A 14,010-nucleotide genomic window follows, 5' to 3' on the forward strand; every position below is an offset into this window, starting at 1 on the left:
TTAGTGGCTTTATCTGGGTGTAACATTTTGCAGACTTTGTATCTATTTGCTACATTTTCTACTGAACAATTTCTGGCATTCTGAAGGGACGGAGCCAGTAAAGATTAAAAACTGGTTCTACCTGCGCTGCATGTTCTAAAAGTTAAGTGTGCAGTTTCTTCAATAAAGGAAACAGCATGGGGGTTTTATTGATTAAAGGCAGGGTGCTGATTTAGGGGGCATTATACACTGAAAACCAAACTTGTGCAATGCACTCACCGCAGGGTTAGGGCACTTTGGTAAAGACAACATGCACCTATGAAATGATTGTCTAAAAGTAAGCACTGGGTAATTCTCTTGCCCCTTTTACCTGCCCCTGATTCTATGCTACTTTGTAACTCTGGGGGAACCAATGAACAATTCTACCTTTGGCCTAACTCCCTGCAGAAGAAGAAAGTAAGACCATACATGGTGGAGGACTCTTCTTCAAGCTTGCATGAGTCACGGATGTCCTGATGTCTATCTGCCTCCGTAGGACTAGCCCACACAATTCACATTTACCTCTTTTGGCAGCAAGAAGGCTGCTACATTAGACAATGAGTGCTCCAGTACGCGAGGGTTAAAAACCTGAAGCACCGGTTCATGACGAAGCCCCCTTTTTCCAGCTGAGCGAGCTCAGGGATTCCCTTAAGAGATTTTCCAGGCGCTGCCGCAATGAAAGGAATTTTAGGGGTGTCTGTGGGGAAGACGGGGGAATAACCTAGTCCCCAACCTGGGGTTCCAGAGTGGGTCCGGGCGCCAAGAGCGGGGGGCTACGCGGGAGGGGTGGGGGAAGCTCCTACGCTAACTCTGGAAGCCCGGCCCCGGAGACGCCGGGCGATGGGGGGGATGACCTCAGCCGTCTCTGCCACGTTCCAGCCAATCAGTCCCGCATCTTGGCATCCGAATCCAGGACCCCCGAAGCCGGAGGCGACGCGAGCCAATGAGGAGTGGGCCGGGGAAGAAGGACAGGCGGCCAGCCTATGGGGGCGGAGAGGCCCGGCTGCGCGTATCCAAGGAGCGCCGGGCTCCGGCTCGGGGGTGTGGCGCGGCGCCGGCGGGGGTGGGCGGGCGCGCCGGGCGGCAGGTGTCGGCGGCGTCGGCATTCGGCGGCGATGGAGCGGCCCCGGGGAGCTGCGGACGGCCTCTCGCGCTGGCCCCACGGCCTCGGCCTCCACCTCCTCCTCCTCCTGCAGCTGCTGCCGCCGGCGACCCTCGGCCAGGACCGGCTGGACGCGCCGCCGCCGCCCGCTGCGCCGCTGTCGCGCTGGTCCGGCCCCGTCGGGGTGAGCTGGGGGCTGCGCGCGGCCGCGCCCGGGGGCCCGGTTCCCCGCGGCGGCCGTTGGCGCCGCAGCGCGCTCGACGAGGATGAGGACTGCGGCCGGGTCCGGGACTTCGTCGCCAAGCTGGCCAACAACACGCACCAGGTGAGCGGGCGCCGGGCCCGGGTGCCGCCGGGACTGCGAGGTGCCGCCCCCGGGCCCCCGGCGGCCGCCTGCCCCGCCCGCGCAGCCCGCCCCTCTTTCTCCGTCCGCTCGCCTCGCGTCTCCGCCGGGGAGACCCGGGCCGCTCGCCTGGCCGCGGCCCCGAAACTGCGGCGGGCGGAGTCCGGCCCGGGAGCGGCCCGCGGGACGCCGCGGCCCGCGCGGCTGTGTTTCGTCACAGGGGAGGCAGCCTTCGACTTTCACGGCATTCTTTTTTTTTTTTTTTTTTAAGTTGTCAAAATCTCTTGTGCGTCGCTGTTTTTGCGTCTGTGTAAATAATTAGGATCCAGTAGCGCTATAACCCACTAGGCAACTGGAGGAATAATTACCTCTTAAGTGCTTGGAGAAGTTGGGCTGTGCAGAAGCAAAGGTGTGCCCTCGCTGGGTCAGTACTTTCAGGGTGGGTAGGCGGGTGTTCAGAAATCCCACGGCAGTTCCTAGGTTACTGTGTGTATTTTAATAGGCAAAGGAACAAGCTTGGAAGTAGGATGACAGTATATATGTGATCTCTCTTACGCCTTCACATTTGACCTTCTATCCTGGCTTTGGACTCTGACCAGGATGTCTTCATCCTGTTGTTAACAAGATTTCCAACAGTTAGGACGCACGTTGCAGATACTCTCCTTTGCGCTAGGTCCTAGTCAGCAACTTTAGAAATTGTAGCATTTCTGGCCCTGGGGACAAGCCCCTCAACCTTTGCACGCTACTGGCCTGACAAAGCCCATTGTTAAGAAGGTCCTGGCTCCTTGCTGCAGTGCAACATGGGCATCTTCCTCTTGTTTTTCTAGAACTAACAGTTTAATTGTTGTTACCCATATTTGCACAATGTATTCTCAATTTAATATGTTCTTTGTTATAGCTCTTGCTCTTTCAAAGAGAGTTGCATGGGGGGACAGAGATGAGTGGCTAACTGCACTTGTCCATGTATAGCCACGTTCCCTGTCAGCCAGATCTCAGTCTCCCCCTGAACTATCATTCTCCCTCTGCCTGGACTATACTTGTTACCTGTGCAGAATTCTCAGATCTGCACTCCCCCCTCCCCCTAGGGCAACTGCAGTCAGGGCACAAGCAGTCAGGGGTAGCCGGGTAGCCCCACGTAAGGCATTCCAGGAGCTGTGGAAAGGTGGTGAAACTAGTGCTGACGGGTGGGACTGGTTGGATGCAGATTGGGTGGAGTGAGTACCGGGAAGACTTCCTGTTTGTGGAGGAAGAAATAATGTTGTAGACTTCCATCTCACGGTGGGGTGTTGAGAAAGGCCTTGCAGTACCGAAGCTGAACTTACAACAGGACCACTTCCTTCCTGGAGTCAGCTGGACACAGCATTCTTACTCCATATTTGATTCTTCTCTTGCTGGTTGACCTACCTAATTTAGGACCTGCTGCTCCTCCTGGATTTATTCCTGCAGAACCTTCCTTGATTGGCTTGACTTGATACGTCATTTGTAAACTATTGATTTTTAAAGCTAGAGGTTGAAAAAACTGGCTCAGGGGATTCTTAGGCCAAATCTACTCAAGAGCAGGTCTTAAAATCTGGTTCTTTAAGGTCCATATGAAAAGAAACTTCCCTCTGTTTCTCTCATTTTATTTAGCTACTGTTTCCAGTGTTTTGTTTTTTAGCTTTTTTTCTTAGTCTTTCAGTGACCTAATTTTAAATAGCTCTTTTTGCACTTGTTCATTGTCCATGATCTCTCCTTCAGAGATCCCATCCTATTTATAACATGTATATGTGGCCAGAGTGAAGCTATTGTTAATATTCTTCACCTTAGACATGGTTGAGTAAAGCAGGTCTTAGAGGTCCACCTTTTTTTTTTTTTTAATTTTAATGTTTATTTGAGAGAGAGAGAGAGAGAGAGAGAGAGAGAGAGAAGCAGCACGAGTGGAGGAGGGGCAGAGAGAAGGAGACACAGAATCCGAAGCAGGCTCCAGGCTCTGAGCTGTCCGCACAGAGCCCTACGCAGGGCTCGAACTCACGAACCGTGAGGTCATGACCTGAGCCAAAGTCACGGCTTAACCGATTGAGCCACCCAGGTGCCCCAGAGATTCACCTCCTTAACAGGAATTGTTACATAGTGGTTTGTTCTGGTTTTCGCTTCTCTGTTTTTAGAAGTCATAATAAATCTTCCTGAACTATATTGAAGAGATCTAGTATTTGGGGATCTAGTATTTTATCTAGTATTTTATCTCACACTATAATAGTGTGAGATAAAAGTATCAGCAGGACAAAACAACTTTTTTTTATCAGGGATATTGTATACTTTTGTACAGCTGGGAAAGTGCCATTTAGAGTAGAGTAGTTTTTCATAAGATGACAGGATTCGCTTCCCAAAGAAAATCAGAAGTTCTTGGTTCTCTTCTTATTTGCTAAAATGTGCTGTTCGTGTTAGACCACATTAATCCATACAGTCAGTATATGAGAATGCCCTAAAAATGTTCAAGGTGTGCTGAATGATACCAGGAAAAGATAATTCAGACTGGACAATGAAAAGCCTCAGAAGGGTTTAGCAGATCTCCTGGACCTATGGTTTGTTTGGCTTATGAGAATATGTTGGTGTTTCATCTTCCTTAAAAAGCAAGGTAGTTCTAAACCATGATAGCACTTTTCTGCTCTGGTTTAGGAGACCTGTGCCCTAATGACCTGAAACTCGGGCTCAATAAATACCCTTTTTGCCTCTAACCCAAAACTGTTTTCACACCACCCTTTTTACTGATTCTTTCCTTTAAGTGCTTGGAATGCTCATGACATGTATAACCTTTGTACATGAGAGAAATTGAGCAAGCATAGATTTTATTAATGTTGGTTGCTAAGTTGGATTGCTTCAAAACATTCCTCCTATAAGTAGCCCTTTGAGGTTAGGCATGAAAACTGTCTTAAAGAAACAGATGAAATGCCTTGGCCGGAGTTACGGTGGTTGCTGACATAATTTCCTTCTCATTCCTGGGTTCAGACCATTTGATAATTTCCTTAAAACTTTCAAAAGTTATGATTAAAAGCCAGAAAACTGCTGCTCCTTCTCTGTCCTCCCTCTGCTGCTGTCATTAACTACTTCTTTACACATAACTTCCCAACTTCTACCCCAACATCAAAGCATCTGGTTTCTTAAGTAAACAGGCCCTGTGGAGAGACTGTGTTGTGTGTATGTCAGCTCTGAGAAGAATGTGTGTGTGTGCTTGCTGGTGCTGGCAAGGCTGAGTCCAGGCTGACAGGACTGAATGTGCCTGTTGGAGGTTCAAGGAGCTGCCACTTCTGGCCTGTCGTGGATCTTTGTAACACCCGGAAATCTGAAGGTCAGTGCCTTTAGCTCCCCTGCAACTTTCTAAGTGCCTCACTTATTCCAACATTCAACCTCTCTTCATACTACCTTCCCCGGCATTCCCAGCCGCACCCTCGAGTTAATCTTCTCTTGAGTCCTGTTCCACCCATTTGTTTGGGGTCAAAGAATAGGAATTCTGCAGGATTTCCTTCTTGGTCCTGGTTGAGCAGAATGAGCAAAATCCTCATGGGATTCTACTCCCATGCAGTATACTAATCAGAACTTTAACCCCTAATGGCTGTTAACATGCTGTATGCATTGGGGATTTCAGTTACAAGTATCAGCAGATTCGATGAAGTATATTTATCTGGGGAAAGGTTAGTTAGTCCTCATCTGAAGGTTGGCTGGGGTGAGGGTAGACAGCTACCCAGGCAGGACAAGTGGCTGAGAGGGAATGCAGCGTGACAATTAGGTAAGTTCTCTGCTGACTCAAATATTTGGCTCTGTGCCTAGTGATTTTTAATTAGAAATCTGAGTCTCTTGTCTGTTTGTGGAAATAATTGGGAGAAGGCTCATGTTCTGGTCAATTTCTAATGGTTATTTTCTTTCTGTAATGATAATAATAATAGGCTCTCCATCCTGCTGTTTTGATCTGATCTTTCGTGTCAGGTTCACGGAGGCTATTAGCAGCTTCTTCTGCACTCTGCCGATTTCTAATCGGCTCCTGCCAGCAAGCATTGGATTCTCAGTGGGTGACTGCAGAGACTGTGCTCCCCAACTTTGTCCTACTTGGCCTGTTATCCTTGTGTGATCATCACATCAGGGCAATGCTTAACACTGAGTGGTAGTGGTCGGTAGGAGTAATGTCTGCTCCTCTCCCTCCCTTTCTGTGCACCCCGACCCCTCAAGTTCTGTCTCTACAGAAAGTGAACTGTGTTTTAAGACTGAAGAAATGACGTTCAAATGTTTTAGGTTATTAGAAGCTAATATTAGCGTACACAAAACTATCAAATTTAACATCTAATTTAAAAATACAGCTTTTTAAGGAAAAGGTGCTATGATAGTAGCTCCAAAAATATTTTGAGATAGATAGTGCATTTGTAAATTTCCAAAAAATTTTTAAGTTGCCTTCTTATCCTTTTGTAACCAGTGTTTTTTTTGCATCTTTTACTCTTTTTTAAAAATTTGGTGAAAATTGATTGGGGTGCCTGGGTGGCTCAGTCGATTAGGCATCCAACTCTTGGTTTTGGCTCAGGTCATGATCTCACAGTTTGTGGGTTTGAGCCCCAAGTTGGGCTCTGTGCTGGCAGTGCAGAGCCTGCTTGGGATTCTCTCTCTCCCTCCCTCTCTCTCTCTCTGCCCCTCCTCCACTTGCTCACTCTTGTTTTCTCTCTCTCAAAATAAATAAACATTTTTTAAAGTTTGGTGAAAATTTGTTCTTTCCCATTGTCTAGGTAGCCATGTCACTGATCTTTATGTAAACGGGTTTGAGGAGTAAAATGGGCCTTGAGGAACATGCTAGTCAATTTTAGTCAGTTTTAGACAGGTTTTGTATTGTTGTTCTAATAGTGACTGTAATCAAAGCTGGGTTAGTAATATATATCTTTGAGCTAGCTGGGTCGAATGGATCTTCACGACAGACCCTTCAAATCTGTAGAGGTTTTTAAGTGAATGCTGGACATGTGGAGGGTTTTTTTTCTGTTGTTCTTTTTTTGTTTGTTTTTTAAAGATTGAGGCTATTTTCCCTACTCTACTCTCAACCCTAGTCTCCGGAAACCACAGTAAAAACAGAATCTTCCATTCAGAGCCTGTGGTGTTTTGCTGAGAAAGTTTTCTGTGACTGTAATTTATTTTCTGTTTTGCATTTCACTTTCTAGCCCTCAATTCCTCATCTACAACATGAGAAATTTTGGATTAGATTTAAAATGTCTAAAAAAATTCTGATTCATATGGAAGAGGAGGAGGCCAGAGGTTGTGATCACAAATGTTTATTGCTTGATTCCAAATTTAGAAGCAAATTGCGGCTGATCTGCTTCACAGTTGAACTTGAACATAGCCTGGGATTTCACATCTGGGGGTAATTTGTTACCACCTCCAGAGCTTGCTTCACTGAAATACCAGTGTTGTTAAAGATAGCAGGAGTATTTTTTTTCATAAAATTATGAAAGACCTTTGATTTGTTTATTTTTTGGGTAGTTCTTTATCATTCTTTGTTGCCTGAAGAATCTAATGCTAAGCAAATACTAACCAAAGCTTTTGGATAGTCCAAAAGCAAACCCAGTAAATATATAATAGTAAATTTGTTTTTTCTCCTTCCCTACAGTACTTTGCCAAAACTGGGGCTTTTTTTTTTTTTTTTTTTTTTTTTTTTTTTTGTCCTGACTGCTTGTATTTGAAAACAGATGGCCAGGGGGCCTGGGTGGCTCAGTCAGTTAAGTGTCCTACTTTGGCTCAGGTCATGATCTCACGGTTTGTGAGGTCAAGCCCCATATCGGGCTGTCTGCTGTCAGCATAGAGCTCACTTCGTATCCTCTGTCCCCCCTCTCTCTGCCCCTCCCCTGCTCTCTCCCTCTCTCTTTCTCTTTCAAAAATAAATAAATTAATAAAAAAGATTGTCAGCTTACCATTAGTATACTCAGTCCTGTGCTAGTTAGAAATGTATGTGTGATTAATTGACTTGATTTTTTTCATCAGAAGAAATGTATGTTTTTTTCCCTTCTAGGGCTTGAGTACTATCTCTCTCTTATTTGCTTTTGTTAAGAGTTTTGTTCTTCCTGTATTACCTAAGAAACTAAGCTCTAGTATTGTACTTTAGCCAATTTGTAAGTCTGTTCAACAGTAAGATCACCCTGAAGAATCAAGAGAATTGAACTGGGAAGAAAAATTTTGATGAACCTCATACTTCCCGGACAAGATGACTCAATCAAATGTCTATCTGGTACATACTATTTGTCAAAGGGATTCAAATTACAGATATGTTGTATACAAAATTCAAAAGAGAGATCTCAATACCCAGATTTGAGACCTTGTTCTGCTGCTTTATAGCTATGTGATTCATGGACAGTCACTTAACTTCTATGACCTTTATAAGTTTATAAACTAGATAAGCAGCTTTAGGATTATTTGGAGGGTCAAATATGAAGTTCTATCAAAATGTTTTGTTAAATGTATTATGTGGATGTCATTCATTTAAGCACTTACTAAACTGTATAGTGGAGTTCAGGCCTGTGCATCATCACAGGTAAACATTAAAGATATCCTCATTGGTGCTACTTTAAGGGTTTAGGTGTTCAGAGATGGCTTGATGAGAGTTTGGAAGAATTTTTGAAGAAGGCTTGACCACTACAGTGCGGTGGTCTGGGAAGGCCTCCTAGATGAAGAGAGAATCAAGGTATGGAGGTGATTATTAAGGAGATCTGTAAAGGCATGATGGAGGGAAATCCAACATATGCTCAGGGAATGGTCAATGGAGAGATGAGGAGTATGTCTAAGCTTTCCAGAAGAACATATAGAAAAGTCAAAAAAGGTAGCTCTTGGGCAGGGATGAGAAGAGGAAAGAGAGGGGATGTCTGGGCAGGGAATTTTGTGTTGGGACTTACATCTTTTAGTGCTAGAGAGGGGGCTAGAGGTGGAGAAACCAGAGGTGGAAATGGGGAGCCAAGAAGAGTTATCCTTTTTAGAAGTTGACCATTGCTGTGGTCTTGAAGAATGCGTCCAACAGGAGAATGGAATAGAGGGCAGTGCAGACCACCTTTTATACTTGAAGTGCTGAAGGTTCTAAGGAACACTCCTGGACTCCTGGACCTTATTGGAGGAGGATGTGAGCCAAGGCATGAGAAACCCAGGAGCTATAAGACGAAGCTGAGGAACAGATTTCTCTGTTCTGAACATTTGTGAACAAGCATAAGGGTGAATTCTTGCTGATAATGTGCTAAACAGTTTGAATCATAGATTGTTAGGCTAATTAGCTGGTCATATCTCTTTTACTGATGAGGCTAAATTACTTGCATGTGGGCCAGGAACTGAGAGTAGAACACAGATGTCCCAACGTGGTGCTACATTTGGAAGTGTTTCATAGAGACATTTTAAATCAATGCGTTTGCTTTAGGGATAAGGCAAGGTTATAGACCCCTGATGTAAGTCATATAGTTATGAATTCTTCTCTGCTCCTTAAGGTCATTGTACCCTCAGCAGAACTCAATTAGCCTTTTTATTTTTTATTTTATATTTATTTTTGAGGACAGAGACAATGTGAGTGGGAGAGGGGCAGAGAGAGAAGCAGAGAGAGAATCCCAAGCCGGCTCCGCGCTTACAGCACAGAGCCCAACATGGGTCTTGAACTCACAAAACTGTGAGACAATGACCTGAGCCAAAACCAAGAGTTGGATACTTGACTAACTGAGCCACCCAGGCACCTGTCAGCCTTTTTAAACCTCAGTTTCCCATCATATAAAGTGGAGCATTATCAGAGGCTTTGAAGAGAAAATGTTTTGAACACCTTGAAGTACCATATATGTGTTGTTTATGTCATTTCTTTTTAAAAAAATTTTTTTTTCAACGTTTATTTATTTTTGGGACAGAGAGAGACAGAGCATGAACGGGGGAGGGGCAGAGAGAGAGGGAGACACAGAATCGGAAACAGGCTCCAGGCTCTGAGCCATCAGCCCAGAGCCTGACGCGGGGCTCGAACTCACGGACCGCGAGATCGTGACCTGGCTGAAGTCGGACGCTTAACCAACTGCGCCACCCAGGCGCCCCTCTTTATGTCATTTCTTAATAAGCCTGTTGATCTGTTCTTGAGGCCCCAGGCCCAAATGTCAACCAAATGATCCTGATAAATACCAACTCCAGGGGAACACGTGAATAAGCGGAGATACATGAGATGAGGTGGTTTTATCACTTGGCAGGGTTGGGTGACAGGCTTGGGCGGGGGTGGCAAGAAGGAAAGTGAGTCAAGATTGGCAGAAATATGAGAAGCGTATGTGTTCTTTTTATAACCTTCATGATTACATCAAAATTTTAACTTGTTAATATGATCGACAGTTTTTTGAAGCAGTGGTTAGGAGGGAACATGATCTCAGGTCAGACCTGGCTGGATTCAAACATCAGTGGTGATCATGGGCAGATTAATCTCAGTGAACCTTAGTCTTTTCGTCTATAAAATGGGTAGACTACTCTCTGTGTCTTAGGGTCATTGTGAAGAGAAAATGAGACATGGGATATAGTGTGTATTCATCCTATCATATCTTATAATGATTATTTCCACACAGCTTCTGATGCATTCCAGTTAGATGCTCAAATATTTGGGTATGCACTTAACTTTTTTTTTTTTCATAGCTGTAATATTCCTAAGAGAGTTATTATGGCTACTCACAGGAACCAAATCTGGATTAAGAAATATGTACCACCTATGTCCTTGGACTTGGGACTTTAAGAAAAAGGGTATAAGGTGAGAGAGAGATTATTTGACCAAAGTGTCGTTCCTGAAGCTATGGAAGATGAAAGGGGGGAAATCATAATCCCACCATCATCAGCTACTGGCTCATTGGGTTCTATTAATTTCAAGTATATATAGCTATTTACTTATAGTTTTAAGGAATTCACAATTAGAACAAATAAGACTACTTATCATTTCATAGCTACTTCTCTTTCATTAAGCTTTAGTTTATTAGAGTTAGCGTCCGTGGTTTCAAGTTGACAGCCCTGAAATGGCACCTTGCCTGTTTCACCCTCATTTGGTAACTGAGCAGCCACTGTTAGCTTTGCACTGTGCCATCTTCTGTGGACTTTTAAGAAATATTAACGAGATGTGATCAGTACTTCTCAGGAACTTTGCTGGGAAGCAGAGCAGACCAGAATGTCAATGGAATTATTTTTTATTATGTGCATATCTCTTTAGGCTAACATTTCACCACTTCCTGGCCTCTGTTAACCCTCTGTTCCAGTTAGTGCGACCTTTTCACCAGTCCCTTGAGCTCATCATGGGCTAGGCTGCTTCTCCATCTTTGTGCGCATGGCTTTTCTTCCCATCTGAATGCCCTTCTAGCTCTATGTGCTTTCTTCTGTTCTTTCCTACCACATTTAACTATGCCGTGTGATCTAGCACTTAACTGTAGTATTCTGTCTTGTATTCACTCTCATTTATTACATTTCTTATTCCCCACATTATAAACTTCTTAAAGGTAGGAGTGATACTTGCACGATTCTTTCACCATGTTTGCCTCATACAGTGCTGGGGGAGACTGCAGTGTGTGGTCTGGAGTCAGGAGTTTGAATCTTTGCTCTGCGGCTTACAAACTCTGTGACTCTGGACAAATGACTTAACCTCTTTGAACCCACTGCTTCATCTATAAAGTAGTAGTGCGTTATATATCATAAGTGCTCAGTTAAACTTCAGTGCCATTACTGGTTTTCTGTACTTAACAGTCGCTAATTGCCCGCCTTCCAAAACTTAGGCATCGGTCCTGGGAAGTGATGGTGAAACACAGCAGACAAGATCCCTCCTTTTATGAACCAGCAGGACAAAAATGAAAATTAAACAAATACATAATTATAAGTACAGTAACTACCCACAAGAACAAAAGTAACTATAGGAGAATAACTGACAGAGGGCCTTTTACTCTGGGGGCATTAGGAAGGACTTACTGAGAAATTATTTAAATTGATACTTGAAAATAAATAGAATTTTATCAGGAGGAGTATCCCAGGCAGAGAGAACTATATGTTCAAAGGCTTCAGGCTGGAAAGAGCTTGGTATGCCCTAGGATCTGGAAGAAGGCCCGTGTGGTTGTAGCAGAGGCTGTGAGGGTTTAGCCCCTACCTGTATTGGGGAGTGGCTGGCAGCTGGGACCCATCCCTTATCACTGTCTTGTCTTCAAAGTGGGACTAGGATGTAAAAAGTAAATGCTAACTGTTTTGAAACTTAGCTCATTTATTGGGCATAGTCAGAATTGAATTATCTCATGAAAGTGAATTTTTCAAAAACTAAGCCTGTCCTTTTAAATGCTAGAGATTTTTTGTTTTTGTTTAATGGAAACTCTTATAAAATATTTCTCTGCCTTCTTAGTCAACAGTATGACCCTGGATCATTTAGGAAGAGATTAAATTATGCTATCCCACCACTCACATTATTTTATTTTGTTATTTTATTTATTTATTTTTTTAAAGCATTAGAGTTACTTTTATTTGTACCCCCCACAATACAAGTTCTCCAGGTACTAAGGATTATCAGTAAATGTCCCTTCAGTGGTTGACGACAAAAGGCTGAAGTTCTTCATAATATAGTACAAGTCATTTTTGATTCTCTCTCTCACATTCAATGTAGAATCTATCAGCAAATACTGTATTTTCTGATTCCAGACACACTTTAAATCCATCTACTTCTCTCCATTTCCATTGGCTAGCACTCCATTTCAAGCCACTGTAATCTTTCACCCAGATTCATGCAGTTGTCTCCTCATTTGTATCCTCTTTTTCATTCTTGGTTCTCTAGTCTATTTGCTTTTTTTTTTTTAATTTTATTTTTTTAAATTTACATCCAAGTTAGTTAGCATATAGTGCAACAATGATTTCAGGAGTAGATTCCTTAATACCCTTACCCATTTAGCCCATCCCCCCCTCCCAAAACCCCTCCAGTAGTCCTGTGTTCTCCATATTTAAGAGTCTCTTATGTTTTGTCCCCCTCCCTGTTTTTATATTATTTTTGCTTCCCTTCCCTTATGTTCACCTGTTTTGTCTCTTAAACTCCTCACATGAGTGAAATCATATGATATTTGTCTTTCTCTGACTAATTTCACTTAGCATAATACCCTCCAGTTCCATCCACGTAGTTGCAAATGGCAAGATTTCATTCTTTTTTGATTGCTGAGTAATATTCCATTATATATATACCACATCTTCTTTATCCATTCATCCATCGATGGACATTTGGGCTCTTTCCATACTTTGGCTATTGTTGCTGCTATAAACATGGAGGTGCATGGGTCCCTTCGAAACAGCACACCTGTATCCCTTAGATAAATGCCTAGTAGTGTAATTGCTGGGTCGTAGGGTAGTTCTGTTTTTAGTTGCTTTTTTTTTTTTTTTAATTTTTAAAAACTGTTTATTTTTGAGAGAGAGAGAGAGACAGAGACAGAGCACGACCTGGAGAGGGCAGAGAGAAAGGGAGACACAGAATTCGAAGCAGGCTCCAGGGTCCGAGCTGTCAGCACAGAGCCCGATGCGGGGCTCAAACCTACGGACTGGGAGATCATGACCTGAGCTGAAGTCAGATGCTCAACCAACTGAGCCACCCAAGCGCCCCTGTTTTTAGTTTTTTGAGGAACCTCCATACTGTTTCCCAGAGTGGCTGCGCCAGCTTGCATTCCCATATTTTGTTATTTTTTTAAAATGTTTATTTATTTATTTTGAGAGAGAGTGCACGAACAGGGGAGGGGCAGAGACAGAGAATCTCAAACAAGCTCCACACCATCAGCACAGAGCTGATGCAGGGCTTGAACCCACGAACCCGGAAATCATGACCTGAGCCGAAATCAAGTCGGACGCCTAACTGAGCCGCCCAGGTGCCCCACCACTCACATTATTTTATTAAAAATTTTTTTTAATGTTTATTTATTTTTGAGAGAGAGAGAGAGAGAGAGAGAGAGAGACAGAGTGCAAGCAGGGGAGGGGCAGAGAGAGGGAGACACAGAAACCAAAGCAGGCTCCAGGCTCTGAGATGTCAGCACAGACCCCGATGCAGGGCTCCAACTCACGGTCGGCGAGATCATGACCTGAGCTGAAGTTGGTCGCTTAACCAACTGAGCCACACAGGCACCCCTCACATTATTTTAATATGGTGTGGCATTCATGCCCTCAAGAGCTGTTGAGAATGTGGAGCTGTTTTCTCCCCTTTTGAACGGCCCGTTGTCTGTTTATTGAAGTTTACTTTTTTTCCTACAGAAGTGATAGACCCCTTGCAATATCCTGTTCCTCTTTGCTGCTGATCCTGTCTTGAGATACACTATCCCCCAAATTTTATTTGCTTCTTTTGTAAACTAAGAAAATGGATTCCTAATGTTAGACCATTCTAGCAAGTTTAGCAAATTGACTTAGAGTGATGGTCTGCAGGTTTATCTTAGAGGTCAAATGCATAGATTTCTACTGCACAGACCCTGGCACCAGAAGTCTCCCTTGCTTCCTTCCAGTGAGCATTCGGCTCTTTGGGGCTTCTGTGTAACGCAGGTTGCTGTTGCCCTCCCCCACCCCCCCTTTGCAA

At 44.0% G+C, this 14,010-nt stretch overlaps 1 protein-coding gene across 2 annotated transcripts in view; it reads left to right on the top strand.

The window, feature by feature from the left end:
* Positions 1–1,100: 1,100 nt before the first annotated feature.
* Positions 1,101–14,010, top strand: part of SORT1 (sortilin 1) — a 67,631-nt gene continuing 54,721 nt past the window's right edge. For both annotated transcript variants that reach the window (XM_047085927.1, XM_047085928.1), the window contains exon 1: positions 1,101–1,445. In XM_047085927.1, the coding sequence (XP_046941883.1) occupies positions 1,134–1,445 (312 nt within the window). In that variant the 5' untranslated portion in view covers positions 1,101–1,133. The remainder of the gene's footprint in view (positions 1,446–14,010) is intronic.

The sequence above is a fragment of the Lynx rufus genome, unplaced genomic scaffold (genome assembly GCF_022079265.1).
Source record: "Lynx rufus isolate CCGP_SWC_20201006 ecotype Redwood Valley unplaced genomic scaffold, mLynRuf1.p SCAF_2, whole genome shotgun sequence".
Classification (NCBI taxonomy): Eukaryota; Metazoa; Chordata; class Mammalia; order Carnivora; family Felidae; genus Lynx; species Lynx rufus.